The sequence below is a fragment of the Ceratotherium simum genome, chromosome 8 (assembly GCF_057802395.1).
Source record: "Ceratotherium simum simum isolate JZ-2026a chromosome 8, ASM5780239v1, whole genome shotgun sequence".
Taxonomy (NCBI): domain Eukaryota; kingdom Metazoa; phylum Chordata; class Mammalia; order Perissodactyla; family Rhinocerotidae; genus Ceratotherium; species Ceratotherium simum.
The window spans coordinates 56,175,656-56,202,448 of NC_141907.1; the positions used below are offsets into that span (position 1 = coordinate 56,175,656).

The 26,793-nt window shown below is 34.2% G+C and overlaps 1 protein-coding gene across 4 annotated transcripts in view; it reads right to left on the reverse strand.

Moving 5' to 3' along the window:
• Positions 1-4,265: 4,265 nt before the first annotated feature.
• UGT2A1 (UDP glucuronosyltransferase family 2 member A1 complex locus) overlaps positions 4,266-26,793 on the reverse strand; it is a 70,555-nt gene continuing 48,027 nt past the window's right edge. For 3 of the 4 annotated variants that reach the window (XM_014787825.2, XM_087434398.1, XM_087434399.1), the window contains 5 exons: positions 13,435-13,583; positions 10,824-10,955; positions 9,326-9,413; positions 8,638-8,857; positions 4,266-4,545 (listed from right to left, as the gene is read on the reverse strand). In XM_014787825.2, coding sequence (XP_014643311.2) covers positions 4,266-4,545; positions 8,638-8,857; positions 9,326-9,413; positions 10,824-10,955; positions 13,435-13,583 — 869 coding nt within the window. The remainder of the gene's footprint in view (positions 4,546-8,637; positions 8,858-9,325; positions 9,414-10,823; positions 10,956-13,434; positions 13,584-26,793) is intronic. The other variant, XM_004419135.2, reaches the window with a different exon arrangement.

A 26,793-nucleotide genomic window follows, 5' to 3' on the forward strand; every position in this document is an offset into this window, starting at 1 on the left:
AGGTGTCTTAAGGAATCAAACTCCTAGAAGCAGAAGGTAGAGTGATGGATGCCAGGAGCAGGAGGGAGGATACAATCGAAGTTGCTATTCAAGAAGTATGAAGTTTCAGTTATGCAACATGAACAAGTTCTAGAGATCTCTTGTACAACATTGACTTATAGTTAACAATACTGTATAGTGCACTTAAAAATCTTTTTTTTCCACAATTTAAAAAAAAAAAAAAAAAAGGAAAATCTAAGTATACCTACTATGCCTGTAGCAGATAGCAGTGTTAAGTAAACTTTTGACAAACTCCAAAGAAACAATCCCAGGATTTTGGAGAAAACTATAACCTATTTTCCTGACATCTCTTCCCTTTAAAAAAAACAGCCCCTGGGTTGTTATTGAACTCTGGTTGAGAGTGAATACCTGACCATGGGCACCAAGTGCTATGCTATTTCTGATGTCTGTCATGTTGTGATAACAAAAATATAACTGAACATTAACAACAACATTCTATAATTAAATAGATATAGTGTATATTAGAGCAGGTCAGAGCAGGTGCAGAAAAATAAGTACATAAATTGTCTTTGCAGGTGGCTTAGACTCTCGTGGAACCTACTAATGTTTGTATATAAATCTCAGTCAATCCCCACCTTCAGACTCATGGTGAAATTCCCAATTGAAAGCAGGAAAAAAATTCTCAGGGCCGATTTATGTATGAGTATGCAAGATATTTTTGCAGCACCATGAAGTAGCCATTGTTGAAGCCTCACTCAAAGGTGTTTCTGAAAGATGGTGAAACAAAACCTTCTCAGTGGGTACAACATCAAGCAGTATATCTGGATAACTCCTTTTTATGGGGGAAATAATAGCCTGCTTTACAGATCTACAGATTCATGTGCAGTAACTAACAGATTGATTGGTTGGTCAAAGACTTGTGAAGAATCAGAGGGAAAATTAAAGGCAAGAAGATCTGAGGTAGAATTATGTGGATGTAACTCTTGGAATTTGCATAGATTTTGAAGATACTCATATTCCATGGGAATTCCCTCCAGAATTGAAGTGCTGCTGACAACTGTCTCAATAATAAGGTGTTCTGCATTAGCAATCCTGTAAATGTCTGCGTCTTTTTCCAGACCCTACAGAGTTTTATCTTAAAGCTTATATACAGAGGAGCAATAGGGAATGGGATGAAAACTATACATAAATGTACAGCATAGACTTCACCTTACCAAGGCTATCTGGCTACTCCAGTTGTTATATGGTCAATCTGTTAATAGAGGATATCTCCCCACCTGCTTCCCAATATGGTACCACTCCCTAGGATTTTAGCCAGGCAAAAGGCAGAAGATTGCATTGGTTACCTTCTATCCTAGAGGATGCGTTCATTTTCCTTCATAGAAGTAATTCTAATTTCCAAATAACAGATTTCCTCCTGCCACCCTCTCTGTACTATTTCTGTCAGCATCACAAACCAAGGACATGAAGTCTTAGTAAAAATCACAGTATTGATAACATTGTGTATGACCAGGAAACATATTTACAGCTAAGGAAGTGCAACAAAGTCTAACATCCACGGAATTTCCTGATTTTACCAAACTCATCATTAGCTATTGAAAGCTTTTTAGGGTTTTAGCTGGGAGATAATACCCTCCGTATTTTAAGTGCTGTCTTAAAAGATGCAGTATATGTTTAAAATCATGGCCTAATATATGATGCCTTCTATATTTTAGTTTGAATATACGGGTTCAGATCCCAAGGAATTTAAAGTATGAATGGGTCCTCTAACAAGTATGTTTCACTATTTCCCTTAGACAAGTTTGTTTTTCATTATTACAACTTGGAGTCAAGCAGTTTGGAGGTTGTATTTCTCAAGAGAAGAATATTTCCACCCAGGGATATGGCCATAATTTACTTATATTGGAAGCTGTGCACGCTTCTTGATTATTTTGAGCTCCTCTGCTTCAACATTCAGTCAGTGAATGTGTTACTCTCCTGGCTGTGATAAATAGTCCAAAATACCAAAAATAACCTATGTTACTGACACATGATAAGTATAGGCAAAATTATGTCTAGTATCTAGTAGATTATCAGGACTCATCTTAATACTCTAACGTCAAACAGTAAAAGTCAGTGGAAAGCTGTGACAAATCATTCAGACAGGACATATTATCACATTGATTTGAAGTGGGTGAAGATTTGATCATTCTACCAGGTAAAGAACCATGACCAGAGGAGATGCTGCCAAAGGATAAGGGGCACATGGAATGTTTATAAACAAAATAGGTAAAAGTGTTAAGGTCAGCCTCCTGAGCGTCTCTAAGGTCTGAGAATGTAAGACCTGTGCAAAAATACTCTGGCTGATGGGACTTGATTTCTGCTTTTTAGGGATGAGAGTTTCCTCATCTGAACTGTTCTATGAATAACTGCTAAGGAAAGTCCATTGTCAGCCTATTTTTTTTAAATCTAAGTATGTGTTGCAGTTACACTAACTAATTCTGTCGATATCATCCAGAAATTTTTGCCAGCTGGCTTCTGATTATATTCAGGCAAAGGAAGAAACCTGTAGAAAATCAGAGAGCAGTAAGGGAGAAATCAGGTGAACAGTGGCTATTAAGCAGAAGCAAGTCTAGTAGGAAAAGGGTGTCCAGTTTCAGAACCTAAATGGCTGCTGGAACGTAGGTAAGTAGTGTTCTGTGCCAGGGATGGCCAGCCCACCTCTCATCAGATCTTCGCCATTTGCTGCATTCTAATTGTAGAAACTGGGCATAGAGCAAACATAAATGACTCTTCCCAAAACAAAATAAAATAATAAAAGCCAGAATACATCAATATGAATCACATTTTAAAAATGTTAACATTTAACAAATACATTTTCAGCCTTCACAAAAAAATTTGTAGAATTTATTTGCATTTTCAGTAATATACATAGTCAAAGAAAATACTTATGTGCTCCCATTATACAGTTAAATTGGAAGTAATTTTCAATATATCATAGTGAAACGAACAAGAATTTCAAAATTTTCAGTAAACCAATGGATGTCATTTATTGCCTCAATTATATATCAAATACTGAAATTAAAACTTTAGTTAGACATATTAAGTTTGTAAATAATAAAGTACAATCTTTAATCTATTTTTAATTAGTTAAATTAATACAAAGCTGATTCATATATGAACATTTGCCTTTAATTATTGGTTTGCATTGATAAATACTTACTATCGTATATCCTTGGTTGAGCAGGTCTGCTAATATCTTATATCATTACCATAACAATTAATAGATGAATTTAAATTTGTAGAAGATAGAAACTGAAAAATAATATAATGATCTTATATTTCAAGTAAATATTTGTTTGTTGACAGAAAACTACATATTTGATTTTAAATAGTGATCATGGATTATGAGCATTAATGATTTTTAAATATAATGAATTGATATTTAAATTTAAGATTATCAATTGTACTGTTAACTAAAAATTTCATAAAATTACTAAAAAAATTTTCTATATTTTTTCTTATTTTTATTTCCTCTAAAAATGACCTCTTCACCTTTAATATAATGCTGACATTCTCTTTTCCTGAGAAAAAACTATGACTCAATCAATCTCTTTTGTTTGAAGGCAGGGCCTAGACTCTTGTACTACAGGGCACACAAAAATACTCGTTGACTAAAGGCAGGAATGTAGGTCACGATTATATATGAGTTCAATGGAAATTTGGAAACCTTTCCTAGTGTAATGTGCCATCACAACTATTATCAATTCATGCTCTGACCCCAGTAACATTAGGCAAGCAGGAGGGCCTATTTTTACGAAAAATGACGTCATTACTCTTATAACATACTAGTCTCCTATGATGGTTTCGTGATTTATATGTTCTAGGGGAACTTGTGAATTTTATTCTTCTGTGTTCCCTACATCCATCAACCTCAGCTCATATTTTGTGTGTTCCCCAAGATTCAGCATATCATCAGTCAGCATATCACTTAAAACTGAAAGAAAAAATTGATATTATGAATAGAATGTACATGAAATTTTTAGTGTACCTGTGTCAGGAAAGTTTGAGGAAGAGGGTAAAGCCACCTGGGAAACAAGAAAGGAAGAAAAGAATGTGCTCTCTAGTTAATGACATTGTTGAATTCTCAGCTTATCTCTAGGCTAAGGTAGAGGAATGGGAATTTTGAAAACAGGATGGAGATGACGTGTTTTCGTTCAGGTTTCATTAAGGCAGTTACAATGAATAGAATTGTCCACTCAAGGCATTGCCAAACTTGAAAATATCTATTCACTCTTTTTCTTATTTCCTGTTTTACCTAATTTTCGAAAAGAAAACAAAAAGCATTTTGTGACCAAGAATATAACAGTTGCTGCACAGGCCAGCAGAAACCCAATCACATCCAAAGAGTGGTACTGGAACCAGGTGAGGTCATGGGCAGCTGGCCGCAGGTGTTTTGCTCCTTTATGGCGCATGACAAACTCGATCCAGAAGACTGCTCGGTCCAGGGGCTTTACAGGTTGATCGTGGTGAATTCTTGATAACCTCATAGCATTCTCTTTATAACTGGTTGACAAAAGCATAGACAGAAATTAGAGCTTTTGTTTTCATTGAAGGTTAAGTATGTGATACACATTAAAGGTTACATAAGCCAAAGTCCACAGATATGTTGAGGAAAAATTTAATTCTTGTTGTGACATGAACTTAGCTGGTTGCACAGCATTTTGAGAGATGTAAAGAGGAGTATATGGAAGAAATATATTCTTAACAGAATGTGGTCAAATGCAAACCAAAAAAAAATTAAATAAGCCTAATTTTTCCAAGAAGAAATTTTGATATTGTGTGAAGTATAATTTCCAGGATTGTTCCAACATCAAGATTGTGACTTACCCAATGTTGTGCGAAAATATCCATTAAAAAGTCCATAAGCATGGACTCTAATGTCTGGCTAGTTAATGATAACGGGCAAGGGAAAATGGTAGCCAACATTGGCGAGTCATTTTTGCAGTGTTTGAGATCTTGGCACTGTGATAATTCCTCCACTGCACACACTTGTACGTTTGTGATGTAAAAGACATTGTCTGTATTGGCAATGTCAAACTCAGTTGGAGATACTAGGGTAATTTTAGAAATGGCAAGGAGATAAACTTTGAGTTTTTAAGGTAAATGGAAATAACTTGATAGAAGTAGAGTCCCTAATCAATGTGCCATCATAGTAGCAATAGTTAGAGAGTTAATAGCTCTAATGGTCTCTCAAACAACAATGAGTACAGGTACGTATTTGAAATGTTATGTCTTCACTTGACATTTTTGATGGCTGAACCAGAATTAGTATGTTTCCCTTTGGTTCTGTGTTAAATAAAATTTCCAACCTGGAAATACGAAGATGACAGAAGGTAAGTGGTTTGTGAAGAGATGTTCTAGTGTGAGCAGGACATTGTTGGAATTAGGAAAGGAGAAATGTGGCCATGATTCACCAGTGAATGTGGTACACGAGATCGAACAGGAGGGAGTAATTTACTTGTGTTCTTTTTTGTACACAGGGTAAAAGAATAATCATATACTCTTTAAATTTGATTAAAATATAGGTAAAGTCAAAACAGTAATTTCACCTGATTAATCCTACTACATTTTAGGCAAACTACAGTGGTGATAAAAGCCTACCTCTGCAAATCACATTTTTGTTCAAGGTTTCCTCCATTTATAGAGATTTAAAATTTGAAATACATATATACTTGATAGATAAACTTATTCATGTGAATCCAAATAAAAATAAAGTATACTTTCCTATAGATGAGATAGGAAAAGAAAGGGCTATGTTCAAATTTAAAATGATTATTTAATATTTTATTCTATACTAATATTTTATGACTATCTTAAAATATTATGAATAATTGAAATTACTATGGTTTATGTATTTGACTGTAATTTTTTGTGTTCTTTAGTTCCTTTAAGAAATAAGAAAATGGAATACAAGTACATCCACAAGTACAATCTACACTAGACTCCTTTGTTTCTGGACTATTTCAGAGTTAGTGTTAGGATTAGGGTTAATGTTAAGGTATCTTAAAACAAATAATTTTAGGTATTTTCCTGGAAAATTCTGAGTATTTATGATTCTGTCTTTTGGGTCAATAGTTTTCAAATCAACAATAAAATTTAATGAGCATTCTATGAAGTAGAGTTATAAAAAAATTACAGAACTTAACTATTCTGATATTTAGTAAAATGAAGCAAACCAGCAGCAAATAACAACCTGATAATAATCTAATAGATTAGACATCAAAGCCATTATGTATGAGAAACAAGATCATAGTAAGCCTTGCTGAGTCCTAACCCCTTACCCAGATCCTGAATTAATGATATTTATAATCTGAAAATTATGACAAACAGGCATATTAATAAAATTGGTTTGGGATGTGGATGGGAAGGAAAAATAGACAACCAGAGCTGACTTTTTAGGATGGATTCAAGACAAATATTGAATGTCTCCCTTCCGGAATTTGATACACTGACCCCTTTGTCTGGAAAACCCTAGTACTAGGGCTTTGAACAGATGGTTTTACATAGACTAGTTCCACTAAAAAAAGCTGCACAAAATTCCATCTGAGTTTACCTTCTCCCCTACCTCCTAAATTTCAGATTTCAGTACTACAAATGGAATGTTATAACTAGCCTTCAAGTTTTGCCTCTGAATGAAAATAATTGAGTCTGAGATAACCTGGAAGCAAGTTTCAATATCAGGCACATATACAGATTCAGAGCAAATACTGAGAGCAAGATGAAGAACATGCCTTGATTAAAACTTACATAATACTGGGGAAAAACAACATAAAATGATTAACTTAGACTGTAATTAGGCATAGTACATAATTAAAAAAAGGAGAGATTTAAGTATAATAAGAATGTGAGGATTATGAATAAAATAACAAATCAGGTTATAAAACAAGAAAAGATGATAAAAGATAAAGGTGAGCTGTTGAAATAAATTGCTAAAAATAGCACTTTAAAGGATTAATAAAAGAATTAGAAACAGCAAGCAACGTTCATGGCAAAAAAGTGAATTTACTAATTTATGAACTATTTGAGGCAATCTCAGTGAATTAAGAAAAGTAAAAATTGATTAGAACAATTAGAAAATAATAGAAAAGGAAAACAAATGAAAGTATTTTGACAGACAGAACGTTGAAATCTGATGTCCCTGAAATAGAGAAAAAAAATGGCACTAAGAGACAAAAAATTAATTTCTGAAAAGAAAAATAGAATAATTTTTATCCTAGATTAACAGTGTTTAAAGGATACACTATAACCCAGGGATAATGTAGGAAATGATTTCTAAAGATACATCATAGTTAAGTTTCTGAATTAAAAAAAAGTAATAATTTTTTTCCAAACTGCAAAAGAAACACTTGAAAAAATGATCAGATAGCCCTCAAAATCCTACAGCAGCATTTATTTTATTTTATTATTTTTTTTAATTTAATTTTATTTATTTTTTCCCCCAAAGCCCCAGTAGATAGTTGTATGTCATAGCTGCACATCCTTCTGGTTGTACAGCAGCATTTAAAGCTAGAAGACCATGAGTAGTATTTACATAGTTCTGAAGAGAAGAAAGTGAGAGCTAAGTATATTATGTTCAGATAGGTATCATTCTCTTATCAGGGCAATGAGCAAATATTGTTAAACATGATCTCAGGGAATTCAATATCCATGAGTCTTTATTGAAAGAAAATTCCATATTATATATTCAGTTGTGAATGAATCTAAAGTATTTTGGAATAAAAAACCTCTGATTCAATGGTGATTATTGATTCTCTTAAAATATAGCAAAAAGTCTAAATAAATGTGAGGAAAGTAAGTGCCATAAATAGTGACAAATTAAAATTTTAAGTAATACATCTTGGAGATCAGATTATTCCCATAGCATGAGTTCAACTGTTAGTGACTGAAATTAAAACACAACACATAGTTAAAAATAAACACTCCAAACTATATATACATATTTTGTATTAATTCTTAACCTTGGTGAGATCTTTCAGAGATAACAATTAAGACATAATAATATATAGTATCTAAAGTTCAATGTAGTTTATAAATTCATTTCAATTTATCTTAAGCTAAATCAAATGAAATTTAGTCTAAATATCCACACATAGTACCAATCTATATTTATAAAATTATTAACTATTCCAATGTGTCTTCCCTGTATATATGCATATACTGATGTATGGTATACACTCAGCTTTAACGATGGTTATTTTTGAAAGATTAATATTGGGCAAGTTATCCTTTCCATTTTTGTACTTACTGAGTGGTTATAATATTTAAATAAGTGTGTGTGTGTGTGTGTGTGTGTATACATATATATTTATAAAAACAAGCAGATTATCCAGAAGAAGATCTGAAAATTTATGTAATCATTAACATTATTTATTTTGAAAAACAATGATAGAATATTTGAAATCCTAGAGATCTATTCCAATTTTAGCAAATCACTTCAGCAATTTGGGAAACAAAATAATAAAGTAGTTTTTGTATTGGCCATATTATGGTTGTTATTTGAAAACACACCAATTACAAATGCATGAAACCTTGGACATTTTCAACTATGATAGGTAACATAATCAATGGTAAACCTTTAAAAGTAGTAGTACTTACGAAGGATCATTAATGACTGTTCTCAAGGCGTTGAGCAAATCTGCGCTTGTCATTGTGTTTATGTTCACCTCCACAGCTGTTCCTTTGGCCTTCATGTGAGCAATGTTATCAGGCTGGTCAGCAAACATGGGAACTCCCACCAGAGGGACTCCATGATAAATAGCTTCATAGATCCCATTGGTTCCACCATGAGTGATAAAAGCTTTTGCTTTGGGGTGACCTAGTTTGGGGATTGGGTGAGAAGTGGGTAAGGATATCATTATAATACATTAAAAGAATTTCGGAGAGAGATTGGGCAAAAACTACGGGATAACTCAAAGAAGACAGTGTTTTCTACAGAAGCTGAGCACATTCGGTATCGCTATCTCAGAAAACTGTGATCCCAGGAAAAGGCAGAATTACTTCTCTCTGCATTGTCTGGAAAAACTTTACTGAGGAGGTCATATCTGAACTGAGATTGAAACTTGGAGAGTGATGACAGTCTTAACTGGAGATACTCTTTTGTCAACCAGAGGAAGCGTGAATCTATAAAATTAACGGCCAGTTCTTAAATTATATCTGCTTTAAAACTAGAAGTAAAATGTGAAAATTTTAAATTATTAAATATTTATTAAATTTATTTGCTGTTAAACAGTTACTCAACTTATCCATCATTCAACTATACAGATTTTTTTCCTGTCAGTCTTACCAAGAAGATCATTCTGGGGTAACCAATCATAGAGCCGAGTATTGGCTCCTAATGTGGCTGGTTTCTTTCCATTGTATCTCCATAAAACCTGTGGAAGACAGTGCTTTAATATTGCAAGTAAAAACACACAATTAAGGCATTTTAAGGCTTTAGAGTTATTCAGAAATCATGTCACCCACTCTACTTTATTTGATAATTGAGAAGAATATAAAAAAGGAGTAGTTTGCAATCATTGAAAGACATAGTAGGACTATTTACATCCACTTTTTTTGAAATAATTTGTACTAATAGTCTACTGAATATAGGATTATCACTTAAAAGCAATATTTATCACTTAAAAGCTTTGGGGAGTGAGATTGTAAGTGAAGAAATAGAAAATAAACAGGACTAGTTTAGTCAATCAGAGTAGGGGAGTTAAAAAGCATTAAAACAAAAATGAATACTGTATAAATTTTTCATGAGGCCATCCTAGCTCTCAAGTTTCAAATGTAATGTTTTCCAGAAATATAATTAGCTTTAGCTTTTTATCACCTAGTTTTTAGATAATTGATTGTCTTTATTTTCTCCTACCCTCCCTCCTTTCTCTCTCTCTCTCTCTTTCTTTATTTTTTTGTAGTTTCTGGGGGGGATGAGATAAGAAGTTTGCTTATGTTCCATTATTTAATGAAGTATCTTGTTAGGATGTTAACCTTTTGTTACATACTTTTTTCTTTTGGGGAACTCTACAAAACAAATTTCACATTAAATACTGATAAGTGGCAAAACCTGTAACAGAAAAGTTTAGAAATGAAAGTCCAAAGTTTTAACAGGCCTAATTAGTACACTTGCCATTACAGACTTTTATGTACTTTAACTAATATACAAATATAGAATCCTAGGATATTTCATGAATAGGAGTATATAAAGAGTAGAAATCTAGAATTGAAATGATAACAAAATTAATTTAGTATCATAAATTAGAAAATATACACTGTTTGACAATAATAGGATTTTTAATTGTTTTTAACTGTAGAAAACTCAACTAAGAAAGGTTAGGCTTCTACTTCTAAACCAGCTACACTTTGATAGAGTTCTAATAAAACCTAGAGATCTGAAGTATATTCTTGAGCACGATTCCTCTCTACTTTAAGTGTAACCTCTCTCTTTACCTGGACTAGGGAAGTAACACACTTGAGAAGTTTTGGGAGTAGTCAGCAAAGGTCATCAGATTTTGAATAGTAAAAAGTTATTAGGATCTTAACATTTTCATCTCTATTTCATTGAAAATAAATGATTTCATAAAAAGATGTATTTTCACAGTAATGCAAAGGCTCAGCAGGCAAATGGTAAAGATGCCCAAATACAACATTTTAATGTTTTGAGCAACTTTTACTTAAAGTGGTGCCAGTTAGCTCAGCGTATAATGAGTTTTAACTTTCATCTGGAAAGAGTACTATTAGTCCCACTCTCTCTCCAATTGACAAAGTGGCTACTCATTAGGATTGGAGGTTGTACTGACCTTCTGTGGAATCTGGGCGAGGGCTGAGGCAATGAGATTGGCTTTTTCTTCTGTGAGATTTTTGACCATTGACCCCAGAGAAAACACCACAACACCATCTTCACCTGAACTTTGGACAAATTCTTCCATTTCCTTCAGAGATAAAATTCTTTCTATTAAAAATGTTCAGGGGGAAAAAATGCACCTACGCTTCTAAATAAGCAAAGTCAAGAGAAGTCTCAGAGACACTGTTAGACTGGTTCTGCTTTTTGCCACATAGAATCATCTAGAATCATCTAGAATCTCTTTAACAGGAAATATGTTTCTAAAAACTATGGCTTAAGTATATAATGAGTGATTACAAATTAAGTCATGGAACCAAACTAATATACAAAATGAATAAGTGATAGAGGCAGCTCTTCTCATCGTACATGGAACTATTACTCCCAAGGCTTAATTTTATGAGCCCACGAGTTGTTTTATGAGTTTGCAAACTCATAAAAATATTCCTTGGAAGGAAGCCCCAAAATGGTCCTGAACTAGGCTTTTAAAATTTTTGGCATGCCAATTTACAGCCAATAAATTATTAATAAATTGACCTAAATTCCTGTTAGGCATTCAAGATATTTTTCTCATGTTTACTCTTTTCCTGATTAATAGAGCTAAAAAGGAATTTTTTTAGAAATGAGATATATAATAATATGTTTAAAAGGTGATAACACAAACTCCTGCTATAATCATGATAATGATTAAGAGACAGTGCTTCTCTTCCTTCTCACGCTAGTTGGATGCCCTTAATTTGAGCCTTAGTGCAGATGTAAAACATAAATTTCTCTGCAAATAAAATTCTCTTGCTCATCAATAACAGTTATACAAGTTGGGCGCTGCAAAGTTTGGGACTGGGGTCTTTCACATCATAATCAATGTGAAGGTCACCCTCTAGAGATGTGTCAGGCATTCACTTTGTAACTATTTGTGGTTGCCCTGCAAATCACTGTTTCTTAATTTAAGTCTAGTAAAATTACTAGGGGAAGGATGATGCTATAAATAAAAGTAGATTTCTATTTTTAGCTTAGTTAATGTTAGGAGATTGTCTCTGAAGTCCTAGGAATTGCTGTTTTACGATTTTAATTCATTTCCCTAAACAGATGGTTATTGAATAAAAAATATATATATATACCTACACATATGCACACACACACACACACACATATATATTAAGACTTACACACCTACCTGTTTGATTTAGATTCTTGATTTGACTGTTTCTCATTGTTTTTTTATTCTACGTATCCAGTGACTGGCATAATTCTCTCATCAGAGATATAAGCCCTTATTGGTATCCATATTTCCCAAATGTCTATATTAAAATTTGAGTTTGAAATGGCATAATTTTATCCCTCTTGTAAAACATGTCTGAGTCATTTTTGTGAAACTGTGTATGTGTGAAAAGTGGGGGTGGGAGAATAAACATAGTGTGGCAAGATATTATCTAGTGAGCCATGAAATGTGCCATGTCTCTTTCTGTACCTTTGTTTAGATATTGGTTTATCGTCTCCTGTAATAGCACTCAATAGAGCCTGCCTGAAGCAATAACTTTACTGGTATAAAAAAGTATATTCAGAATCCTGAAACGAAATTTTAAACTTAAATATGCATCTTACCCTAAACAGAAATCAAGAACTCTCCTGGGAATGCCATTTAACCTGCAATCTTCTACAGCGATTATGCTCGTTTACCTAAAACCCAAACAAATGAGCAACTGTCTCCTCACTCCTTGTTAATAAGATAGTTAAATACAGTATCCTTACTATGTTTACCCATTGTTCTTTTTTGCTTCTCAATATTGTTTTCTTCCAACATTTCTAGTGGTCCACATTTGTTCTTTTTTAACTTTAGAATGTGACATACAATTTTCTTTTTCATTCCAAAAAAAAAACTAACATCATAGTTGTAAAAAACATTTCAACATTTGAGTCTCTCAATTCTATGACTTCTACTTTACGTTGATTCCCAATCCATTTCTGATGGTCTCTGCTGAGACTGTGACTTTGTATTACCCAAATCATTCCTAGAAATCTCCACCTAAAAAATTCCTTTGGCTGAATTTAAACTTGAACTCATCTTCCTATCTCAGTAAAGATCACTGCTATCCAAGAAGCCCTATCTGATTCTATGTCTTCAGTCAACACTTACTTCTTTTTACTGACCAAAGCCTGTGGAATCTACCCCTGAGTTCTCATGAAAGCATCTTTTTCTCTCAAACAATTATAGTAAGTGTCCTTGTTCATAACTCCATCGTGCTTCTTAGGAAGACTACAGCAGTCTCTTTAGTGATTTTCAAGGTAAGGTTCTAACTTCCTGTCCCTGCAATCAAGTACTCACACTATAGGCACAATGATATTTTTAACATGCCACTTAAATCACTTAATTCTTCAGCTTGAATATCAAAGTAAAGTCCAAAATAAAGTAATATCACTCATAAGAGACCCCTATGACTTGGAAGACAGATTTGGAGCAGCAAACTGAAGATATCCAGCAGCACATCTCTGTCATTGAGGCTGTAAATTTTAAAGGAAAATCAGGATTTTATTATAAGGTATAAAAGCATCCTCTACTGTATTAGACCTACCTTAGGTAATGGTTTGGCAGGTTTACAATGCAATCCTCCTACAAACTCAAAATTAGGTAAGTATGGACGAGGAAATTCAAAGTCCCAATATGTCCGTATTAGCCAAATTTCTGCTTTCCCCATAGTCTCACATAACGTAGTGGATCTTCCTAGAGAAAGAGAATCAAGTTGGGTGGAGGTTATTAGCATATATGTTTGCTGGGGAAAAAATGTACCAATAATATTCTGATGTGCTATTAAGGAAAAAATAAATCTAGGTCCTCTAGATTACTTATCATGTCTAAGTTTAAAAGAAATGAGGAATTTAAAGGAAGGAATTTAAGGAAGGAAGGAGGGAGATAAGGAAAAAATGAAGGTAGGATGGAAGAAAAGGAGGAAAAAAGAGAGGTGGGAAGGAGGGAGGGAGAGAGAATGGGTCTGAAAGGACGGTAATGTGTAAAACAAAAATAAATTCAATAAAATAAATTCAATAAAAATAAATTCGCAAAAATATATTCTTTCAACAAATAAATTCTTTCACAAAAATTCAATGAATAATTTAACCACAATCCCAAGTACTGATGAATTTCATACTCATTGTTTCTCTCCAATTAAATGGCAGATGGTAGATTAGCCCCACCATATTAGCACCAAATCACATCTCAATGGTTTTCTAATTTCCATTCTGGAATGTATTTCTACCTTCCAGCTTGTTACAGTTTCTGGTTCACTCATATTGTTGAACCCCACCAATATCAGTTTTCTTATCTTCCTAAGTTAAATCCCATCAATTCAATTGATTTGCCCCTATTTTCTTGGTAGGAATTCCCTGAGTAATTCATACCCAATACAACCCCCTTTGGAAGATGAAGTACACATATACACCTTGCAAATATCACACACTTATTTTAGTATTACTTTTAAATGATGTTTTTTGGAAGGGACAAATTCTAAGTATTAATATTAGGAGACTTGTAGAGAAGAACAAGCATTTGCAAATGACCAAGTCAACTATTTTTACATGCAGAGAACATGTTTTACATCAAAGTAAAATAAAACTCAGATGAGAATCCTCCTTTCTTAAGGATTCTAATCAAAATTGGTGATCATATATACCCCAAGTTGGATAGCCTCTTTTTAGAGTCATTACAATGTAGGATTTGAGTATGTGTCTGAGGTTATATAGTCAAATGCATTAATTTGATAATGAAGAAACATTTCCTAAGGACACTCAGCTTGAAGTTGCCAGAGATTGGATGAGAACATCACCTCACAGCTTCTATGCCAGTACGTTTACATCCTTTAGATGTCTTGTTCCATGCGTGTGACTTCCTGCCTTGATTACCAATTCGCTAGATGAAATTATTGTTCATAACCTGTAGACCATGTTTTAAGAAAGATCTAGCTTAAAGTATTCACTAAAATTCTATATTTGAAGCAGTGATGCATAGTATCAAATATAAAGCCAATCAAAAGTGAAGAGAATGAAATTGAGCAAAAGTTACTTATCAATAATTTCATAAGACATTTTAAATCTTATACTGAGGAATTATGAAATAAAAATATGGAATTAAAATTTACCACCAACCTTTTTCCTGTAATTGTATTATCACACAATATGTCATGAACACAGTTGATAAATAATATGTAATTAATAAATAGGCTATTAAATTTGAGCTTCCATGTACATATTGTTATTGTTTAGATCTATTATTTTAATCCTACATGATAAGTCTACTAAGATGGCTTTTAATTTCAAAGATTTCTTAGAGGTAGCCTGAATTTACAGCAAAATGCCTTAATGTAAGTGAGATAGACAGGAAGGAATTTCAGTGGGGAACGTTACCAATCTCTCAGAAGTAAGTCTTGTTAGCTGGTTTGATAACTAGAGACAACTTTTGTAGGGTCCCTAGCTTATTAATTTCTTTCCCAAAGCATGTGGGAAACTAATATGTACAATTTCTGAGTCATTTTTAAAAAATTAATACTTTAATTTTTTAGAGCAACTTTTAGATCACAACAAAGTTGTTGGGGAGGTGGAGATATTTCCCATGTACCCTTGTTCTCACACACATATAGACTCCCCTGTTATCAACATCCCCCCATAGAGTGGTACATTTGTTACAAGTGATGAGCCTACATTGAAACATCATAATCACCCGAAGTCCATAGTTTACATTATAATTAATTCATGGTATTGTAAATTCTGTGGGTTTGGTATAAAGACATGTATCCATCATTATCATATCATAAAGAATATTTTTGATGACCTAAAAATCCTCTGTGCTCTGCCTATTCATCCCTCCCCCCACCCCACTCTGGCAACCACTGATTTTTTGTTGTCTCCATAGTTTTGCCTTTTCCAGAATTTCATATAGTCAATGTCGTACAGTATGTAGCCTTTTCAGATTGAATTCTTTCACTTAGTAATATGCATTTAAGGTTCTTTTATGTCTTTTCATGGCTTCATAACTCATTTCTTTTTAGCACTAAATAATATTCCTTTGTCTGGATGTACCACAGTTTATCTATTCCCCTCCTGAAGGGCATCTTGGCTGCTTACAAGTTTTGGCAATTATGAATAAAGCTGCTATAAACATCCATGTGCAAGTTTTTGTGTGAACATAGCTATTTAACTCCTTTGAGTAAATACTGAGGAGTCCAATAGTATGGTAAGAGTATGTTTAGTTTTGTAAGAAACCACCAGTGTCTTCCAAAGTGGCTGTACCATTTTGCATTCCCACTAGCAATAAATGAGAATTCCTGTTCCACAGCTCACCAGCATTTGTCATTATCAGTGTTCCACATTTTGGCCATTCTAGTAGATGTGTAGTGGCATCTCATTGTTGTAATTTGTATTTCCCTCTCGACAGATGATGTGGAGCATCTTTTTGTATGCTTATTTGCCATCTGTATATCTTCTTTGGTGAGGTGTCTGTTAATATCTTTGGCCCATTTTTTAATCAGGTTTCATATTTTCTTATTGTTGACTTTTAAGAGTTCTTTAAATATTTTGGATAACAGGCCTTTATCAGACATGTCTTTTGCAAATATTGTCTCCCATTCTGTGTCTTGTCTTTTTATTCTCTTGACATTGTCTTTCACAGAGCAGAAGTTTCTAATTTTAACAAAGTCCAGCCTATCCATCACGTCTTTCATGGATTGTGCCTTTGGTATTTTATCTAAAAGTCATTGTCATACCCAAGGTCATCTAGGTTTTCTCCTATGTTATCTTCTAGGAGTTTTATAGTTTTGCATTTAGATCAATGATACATTTTGAGTTAAATTTTGTGAAGGGTGTAAGGTCTGGTCTAGATTCACTTTTTGGCATGTGGATGTTCAGTTGTTCCAGCACCATCTGTTGGAAAGACTATCTTATCCATTGTCTTGCCTTTGTTTCTTTGTCAAAGATTAGTTAACTATATTGTGTGAGTCTATTTATGGGCTCTCTATTCTGTTCCATTGACCTACGTGTCTATTCTTTTGCTAATACCACACTGTGTTGATTACTGTAGCTTCATAGTATGTATATCTTGAAGTCAGATAGTGTCAGTCCTCCAACTCTGTTCTTCTCCTTAAATATTGTGCTGGCTATTTTGAATTTTTTGCCTCTCCATGTAAAGTTTAGAACCAGTTTGTCAGTATCCATCTTGCAGTCCAGCTTGTGGGGATTTTGATTGGGATTGCACTGAATCTTGGATCAAATTGGGAAGAACTGACATCTTGACTATATTGACTCTTCCTATCCATGTACATGGAATATTTGTCCATTTATTTAGTTCTTTGATTTTGCTTATCAGAGTTTTGTAGTTTTCCTTATACAGAGTTTTTATTTATTTTGTTAGATTTATACCTAAGTATTTCATGTTTGGGGGTGCTAATATAAAGGATATTTTGTTTTTATTTTCAAATTCCACTTGTTCATTACTGGTATATAGGAAAGTGATTGACTTTTCTATACTATTCTTATATATTGTAATCTTGTTATGATTGCTTATTAGTTCCAGGAGGGTTTTTTTGTTGATTCTTTTAGATTTTCTACATCAATGATCATGTCATCTGCAAAGACTGTTTTATTTCTTCTTTTCCAATATGTACACATTTTATTTCCTTTCCCTATCTTATTCCATTAGCTAGAACTTTCAGTACAATGAAGAAAAGATCTGATGAGAGAGGGCATTGTTGCCTTATACCTGATCTTAGAGGGAAAGCTTTGAGTTCTGCACTATTGAAGATGATATTAGCTGTAGGGTTTTTGTAGATATTCTATATCTAGTTGAGGAAGTTCCCTTCTATTCATAGTTTACTGAGAGATTTTAACATGAATAGGAGTTGGATTTTGTCAAATGCTTTTTCTGTATCTATTGATATGAACGTGATTTTTCTTTTTTAGCCTCCTGATATGATGGATTACATTAATTGATTTTTGAATATTGAATCAACTAGGATAAATTCTACTTGTTTGAGGTGCATAATACCTTTTATACATTGCTGTATTCAATTTTCTAAAATTTTGTTGAGGATTTTTGCATTTATGTTTATGAGAAATATTGATGTGTAGCTTTCTTTGCTTGTAATCTCTTTGTCTGGTTTTGATATCTGGGTAGTGCTGGCCTCATAGAATGAATTAGGAAATATTCTCTCGGCTTCTATCCTTTCTTAGGCTTTCATCTCTTTGCTTACACAGCCCATCTGTCCTTGCATGCTGCCTACTTTATCCATCAGAGCCCTTAGCATATTAATCGGAGTTGTTTTAAACTCTTGGTTTGATAATTCCAACATCTTTGCCATCTCTGGTTCTGATGATTGTTCTGTCTCTTCAAATTGTGTTTTTGCCTTTTGGTATGCTTGTAATTTTTTCTTGATAGCCAGACATGATGCACGGGGTAAAAGGATCTATTGTAAATGTGGCTCATTAGTGTGGTGGTGAGTTATGGGGGGAAGGGAAGAATTCTACAGTCTTAGTAGTCGGTCTTAGTATTTTATTTAGTTATGCCTCTGGCCTGTGAACTTCACAACTGTTTCTCAGTTTCTTTCTTCCCCACCTTACACAGGGCATGATGGTCTGGAGTCGGGTATATCCCTTTGCCCATGCGGTAGTCTAGAGGGGGCTGGAGTTGGGTATTTCCCTTCCCCCAGGTCAGTTAGGCTCTGATCATACCCTAGCACGTTATGCTCTGGTTAACTAGTTTCCCCTGAGGGCTGACCTTGTTAAGAAGAACAGAGTGCCCTGGTGTATTTTAAAATTTCTTTTCCCCGTCCCCAGCTGGAAGCAGGGGATTTTTCTTTGATATTTACTGTGGAAAATTGATCAAGCTCCTGGAATTAAAACATTAGTAAAATATTATGGGGACACCCCTATGACTGGGTCCTCCTGGAGTTTTTAACTCGCAGACTTGTCCACGCTGAACTTCCAGCAATTAGTCAATTGCAATTCAGATTTTCTTACCCAGTCACTGGTTCTTGCAGCAATTTCCACTTCTGAGTCTCTGCTCCTGAGTGTCTGCCCAGGTAAGCTGAGACTCCCTGTATATTCATCATTAGAATGAATATGAGAGTTTAATAATTTTGATAGCCAAAAAACAATATAACTAGCAACTGCAATTTCTGGGCATAAACAAAAGAAAATATAATTAAAATGTATGCTTCAACTTAAAAATTTTTGAATAATTTTATGAGTTGTATAAACTATTTATGATTAGAATCATAAAATATTATTGAAATCCATTATAGAAAAATAAATAGAGCTATTATATTCATGAATAGGAAGATGAAAATTCATAAAGATGTCCATTCTCCCCAAATCAATCTATGGATTCATTGTAATTCTTACTAAAATCTCAAAATCCCAAGTTTCATGACACTCAGCAATTTTTGTAGAATTTTACATGTGATTTTAAAATCTATATAGAAGAGCAAAGAGCTAAGAATAATTAAGGTACTCTAGAAGAAGAGATACAAAGAGAGAGGTTATTATCCTTCCAGATATCAAGAACTAATCATTAGCAAGGTGACCTAATAAGATGTCCCTTGTATTCCCCCTTAACAACAATAATTTGACATCTTCCATAGACAAATGCGCCTGTGTGGGAGCTTTAGGATCAAGGTAGGAGGTTGTGAAACCCTGGTGCAGTCCAAGACTATGAAGGCAGGCTTGCGACCAGGTAGTTGACTCACAGACTGTGGCCTGGCTACAGACTTGGAAACAGATCTAAGAACTCACATACAGCCCTTTTCACTTTGGTTCCATCACCAGCACCACACACAAAGGGACCCAGGAGGAGTTGTATCCACCTGTGTGTCTGCTATAGACATACAGACCTTGGTCCTGACTATGAACCCTGAAGTGGCCAATGAACTGGCTCCAGCCCGTCTTAGCCAGGTCTGAGAGCCCTCAAAAGCAGGCCTGCCAAACTCAGTCAGACTGTAGATTCTGAAAGGGCCCTACACCTGGGCTCTAGCCCGTCTCAGCCACAGTCCTTAAGCAGGTGTGCTGGTACAGAGATGAGGCAGGAGACACTCTTGACTGCACCCCAGGAGATCTTGAAAGATCCCTGTACATAGCTCCAAGCCCATCACAGCTACAGTCTTCCAGCAGACCTGCCTGCCCGGAGACCAAGTAGGAGACGCTCCTGTCTATGCTGTCTGAGATCCTAAAAGGGCCCTATATTCAGCTCCTGCCCCTCCTAGCTACAGTCCGTGAGTAGTACTTCTGGAGAAATGGGTAAAACACACAGCCACACACACATATGTATACATACACGTATACAATGGAATATTATTATTCAACCACATGAAAAAAGGAAATCTTGCCACTTGCAATGTAATGAATGAATCTTGAGTGACTTGTACTAAGTGAAATAAGTCAGACAGAGAAAAACAAATATTGTATTATCTCATTGGTACGTAGAATCTAAATAAAAGACAAACTCATAGAAACAGAGAGTAGAATGTTGGTTACCAGTGTCTGGGGGTGGGGGAAATAGGAAGATGATGGTCAAAGGGTACAAACTTCCAGTTAAAAGATGAATAAGTTCTGGGGATTTAATGGAAAGCATGGATACTGTAGTTAACAATATTGTATTACATACTTGAAAGCTGTTAATGTAGTAGATATTAAATATTCTAACCACAGAAAAAAAGTAATTATGTGAGGTGACTGCTGTATTAACTAACGTTATTGTGGCAACCACTTCACTATATATATATGTGTGTATCAAGTCACCCTGTTGCACACTTTAAACTTACACAATGTTACATGTCAATTATTTCTCAATAAAGCTAGAAAAAAAGAACCAATATAGAAGAAAACAAGTAAGGTAAGGAATAGAAGCAAAACTACTTAGGTAATAAAATTTCTGAATGGCAAAGCAAACGTTGCAGATCTGTAGAGAAAAGAAGGCACCTTGAATAAATGGTGATGGTACAACTCCTTATCACTGTCCAAGAGTAGGAAGAAAGAAAGGAGAAGAGAGAATAGAGAGAGAAGGAGGCAAGGAAGAAGGAGGAATAGTAAAAGAAGAAAAGTAAAAAGAAAACTAATTGACCCCAATCTACAAAACACACAAAAATAAAATACTAAGTAGATTAAAACCTTCAAGGGAAAAGCAAAACCACAGCTCTTTGAAGACAATATAAAAGAAAACCTTTATGCTTTCATAGTAAGAAAGGATTTCCTCAGGTGCATAAAGGAAATGGTTAATTAACTCCATTACATTTAAAACATGAAAGTCATCATATGATATTTAAGAGAATGAGAAACATATTATAAACTGCTAGAAGATATCTGTAATACATAAAACGGACAAAGGCTGATCTAGAATATATAAAGAATTTATTGAGTCAATAATGAAAACAAAAGCAAACTCATTAGAAAAAAATGAACAAAAGCCATGAGCAGGATATTCACTGAAAAAGAAATGGAAATGGCCCTTAAAATATGAAAAGTTACTCAATCTCGGTGATAATCAAAGAAATCTAAATGAAACATAAGATATAATTTCAGACCAATCAGATTGACAAAACAAAAATATCATTCATTTCTTTTTGGGATTATAAAATTAGAACATGGTCACAGTTGCAGATATTTGTAAATATGCTTCATGTTGTACACTTAAAATGTGTGAATTTTATCGTATGTTAATTTAATCTCAACGCAACCGTTAATGAAAGTCATTCAATGATACACTGAGTAAGGATGTGGAGCAACGGGGGCTAAAATGCCCTGTTGGTTAAAGTTTAAATTTGTATATCTTGGTTAAGTATAAATTTTTGAGAAAAGTCTGAAATTACCTAGTAGGGGAAAAAATATAAGTAGTTTATACTTTATTGATACTATTGCTCTTACACAATAGGACACATACACAAGAAGGTTCATACATTATACAAAAAACTGTTAACAGCCAGTTGTCCATCCGCATAATGTCATGGTGTAGTCACACAATGGAATGCTACCTATAGAGCTTAAAAAAAAAGAAAATACATGATTGCATCTCCAAAAGAGTATTGAGCATAAGTAACAAATCTATGCTTTTATTTGTATAATATTCACAAAAGTAAACAATAAAGTGATGAGGGAATCATATATAGATGGCAGACATAAAATTTCTAAGACAATGTTCACCAAAGTCAGGCCTGTGGTTTCCATTGAAAGAAGGGCATTTATAAGATACCGGCAACAATCTATTTCTTAATTTGGTTATAGGGCATACAGAAGTTTGTTTTTTTTTTCTTTCAACTGTACACTTACATTTTATACACTTTTTTATTGGTAAGATATTTTCTAAAATTTGAAAGTACATGCATAATATTTTAAAATATATAAAAAGAGGCAGACCCTGTGGCCTAAAGGTTAAGTTTGGCACACTCTTCTTTGGCAGCCCGGGTTTGGTTCCCCAGCATGGACCTATACCACTTGTCAGTGGCCATGCTGTAATGGTGACCCACATACAAAATAGAGGAAGACTGCACAGATGTTAGCTCAGGGTGATTCTTCCTCAGCAATAAGTAGATAAATAAAATATTTAAAAAATATTTTTATATCCATATAAATTAGTTTAAAATCCTTAAGTCAATTGAAGGGCTTAAAAATATATTTGTGAAGCATATTATAGAAAAAAAGCTTAAATTCCCTAAAATGCCAGAACAGTTATAGGTCAATAAGATACAGAGCCCAAATGAAAATGGAATAATTGCTACCTACCTTAGAAAATGTCTGAGGATAAAGGCTACATGGTTCAACAATTTTAGAGGATATTTTGGCATAGATATAAGTACAATAAGTTTAGGGCAAAGTTTTTTGTAATACCAGAACTGGAACAACCCAAGTAGCTCTTAGCACAAGATTAGTTCAATGATTTGTTACCTCCATTCAAATGAATATTGTTAAGTCAATATAAAGAATAATATAGATTTTAAAATGTTGTGTGGAAATATGTAAAATCTACATTAGGTGGAAAAAAAAGGCAAAAATGAATATTTAGTAATTGCTCCTATTGGTAAAAAGAGAAAAAATATATATATGAATACTCATGTTTGATAATGCATAGACAGTATATTGATGTAAAGACAAGTAAAATTAATAGTGTTTACATAAGAGAACTATGAAATCAATTATCATTCATTATATATACATTTGTTCCATCTAAATTTTTTAACCATTTGCTTTAGTTATTTTTATTATGACATCAAAAATGAAATTATAGAGATTTAGGTGACATCAGCAACATGGCGGAGTGAGCTCTTCCCTTTGTCTCTCTGCCTTTAGAACTACAATTAAATAGACATTTATTGACCAACAGAAGAAGCCTACACAGCACAACAGGATGCCTGAGAGACACATGCAGCTATACATCTGAGGGTGGATGGACTGACCAACTGGAAAGTGGTGGAGATAGGTGAGTACTTCCTACCCCCACCCCACAGCCCTGTGGACACACAGTACTGCTTTCCAGCCTGGTGCAAGTGCCCCAAAAGTGGGAATGGAATATGTCCCGGAGAGACTTTAGAAAGAGACAGTGGCAGCCCTTAGCCCACTGGTGATTGCTTTGCTGGAAGGGGTGGAGAGCCCACCGTGTACCTGTGGCCCCAAAGAGTGGGCCTGGCTGGGTCACCACAAGATGCCCCACCCACAAAGCAAAGTCTGCACAAGTAATTGAATGCTCTTCAGGCCAGTGCAAGTGCCCACAGTACCCACACAACTTCCAGCAGACAGAGTGGGACCAAAAATTCTGCTCCTGTTCCCCTTAGAAGTAGCAGGTGGAATCTGTGACCTAATACTACCACAAATGCCCTGACAAAAGATTAGTTCGTAAAACACCATGAGAAACTGCAGTAACAGTTCAGACCAGAAGGAAAATGGCAATTCACCAGAAACTAACCCTGAAGGCACAGAAATTTACAATCTAGATGACAGAGAATTCAAAATAGCTGTCATAAAGAAACTCAACAAGTTACAAGAGAACACAGAAAAACAGTGCAGTAGGCTCAGGAATAAAATGAACTTTTTCAACCAAGAGACTGAAACTATAAAAAAAAAAAAAACAAGCATAAATTTGGGATACAAAAAACGTAATCAATGAAAAAACAATCTAGAACCCTTAAAGAATAGAACTGATGTTATGGAGGAAAGAATTAGTGATTTAGAGGAACAAAGTATAGAAAAGATGCTACAGTGGATGAGACAGAAATAAGATTTAAAAAAAATAAAGGAATTCTTTGAAAAATATCCAACTCAACTAGGAAAAACAACATAAGGATTATAGATATTCCAGAGGGAGAAGAGAGGGTGAAAGGAGCAGAGAGCTTGTTCAAAGAAATAATAGCCGAGAACTTCCAAAACCGGGAGAAGGAACCAGATTTACAAATACACAAAGCCAATAAAATGCCTAATTACATTAACGCTAAAAGACCTTCCCCAAGGCATATAATAGTAAAAGTGGCAAAAGTCAATGACAAAGAAAAAATATTAAGGTCAGCTAGACAAAAGAAAATAACATACAAATGAACTCCAGCAGGCTTTCAGTGGATTTCTCTGCAGAAACTCTACAGGCTAGGAGAGAATGGAACCATATATTCAAAATACTAAAAGACAAAACCTTTCAGCCAAGAATACTCTATCCAGCAAAACTTTCATTCAGATACAATGGAGAAATAAAAGGTTTCCCAGATAAACAAAAGCTGAGGGAGTTCATTGCCACTAGACCTCTCCCATGAGAAATAATTAAAGATCTGCTCACACCACAAACAAAAAAGCAAAAGCCTACAAAGCTTTGAGCAAGGAGATAATTAGACAGACAAAATCAGAAAACTGCTGTTCCCTATCAGGACAGGGAAACAAATACTCAGTTATAACCTAAAGACAAAATGAAGGAAAGCATCAAAAATAACTATAAACACTTCAACTTAGTCACAAACTCACAGCATTAAAAACAGAATAATTTGTAACAATAATTCAGAAGGGGAAGAGGTAGCGGATGGAACCAGCTTAGGCTAATGGGGATAACAGGCTATGAGAAAATGGACTATTTCATCTATAAGATATTTCATACAAACTTCACCATAACCACTAAACAAAAAATCAGAGCAGAGCCACAGTTCACAAAAAGAGAGCAAACTGAGAAAACCTCCTCGGAAAACTACCAAAATGAAATGGCAGTCAGAAATACAAAGGTAGAGGAACAATGGAAACATAGATCAACCAGAAAACAAGAGATAAAATGGAAGTATTAAGCCCTCATATATCAATAATCACTCTAAATGTAAATGAATTGAATTCTCCAATCAACAGGCACAGAGTAGCTGGATGGATTAAGAAACAAGATCCAAAGATCCAACAATATGCTGCATCCAGGAAGCACATCTCAGCTCTAAAGACAGACACAGGCTCAGAGTGAAGGGATGGAAGATGATTCTCCAAGCTAATGGCAAACAAAAGAAAGCAAGTGTTGCTATACTTATATCAGACAAAACAGATTTCAAGTTAAAAAAGACAATGAGAGACCAAGAGGGGCAGTATATAGTGATAGAAGGGACATTCCACCAAGAGGACATAACACATTAATATATATGTACCTAACACAGGGGCACCAAAATACATAAAGCAACTATTAACAGAACTAAAGAGAGAAATTAACAACAACACAATAATAGCAGGGGACCTCAACACCCCACTTACGTCAATAGATCATCCAGACAAAAAATCAACAAGGAAATAGTGTATTTAAATGAATCATTTGATCAGATCGATTTAATAGATATATACAGAACATTCCATCCAAAAACAGCAGAATACACATTATTCTCAAGTGCACATGCATCATTCTCAAAGATAGACGATATGTTGGGAAACAAGGCAAACCTCAATACATTTAAGAAGATTGAAATCATCCAAGCCTCTTTTCTGACTACAGTGCTATGAAACTAGAAACTAATTATAAGAAAAAAACTGGGAAATTCAGAAATATGCAGAGACTAAACAACATGCTACTGAATAACCATTGGATCAATGAAGAAATCAAAGGAGAAATTAAAGAATACCTAGAGACAAACAAAAAATGAAAATATAACATAGCAACTCCTATGGGATAAAGCAAAAGTGGTCTCAAGAGGGAAATTCATAGCAATACAGGCCCACCTCAACAAACAAGAAAAATCTCAAATAAGTAACCTTAAACTATGCCTAACAGAACTAGAAAAAGAAGAACAAAGAAAGCCTGAAGTCAGCAGAAGGAGGGAAATAATAAAAATCAGGGGGAAATAAATGAAATAGAGACTAAAAAAACAGTAGAAAGGATTAATGAAAATAAAAGCTTGTTCTTTGAGAAGATAAACAAAATTGACAAGCCCTTAGCTAGACCCACCAAGAAAAGAAGAGAGAAGGCTCAAATAAATAAAATTAGAAATGAAAGAGGAGAAATTACAACACATTCTGCAGAAATACAAATGATTATAAGACAATGAAAAATTATACACCAACAAATTGGATAACCTAGAAGAAATGGATAAATTCTTAGACTTAGACAACCTCCCAAAACTGAATCAAGAAAAAGTAGAGAATATGAACAGACCAATCACAAGTAAAGAGATTGAAATAGTAATCAAAAAGCTCCCAAAAAACATGTGTCCGGGACCAGATGGCTTCTCTGGAGAATTTTATCAAACATTCATAGATTTAATACCTATCCTTCTCAAACTATTCCAAAAAATCAAAGAAGATGGAGCACTTCCTAACTCATTCTATGAGGCCAACATTATCCTGATACCAAAACCAGACAAGGACAATACAAGGAAAATTACAAGCCAATATCACTAATGAACATAGTTGTTAAAATCTTCAGCAAAATATTGGCCAACTGAATACAGAAATTCATTAAAAGGATC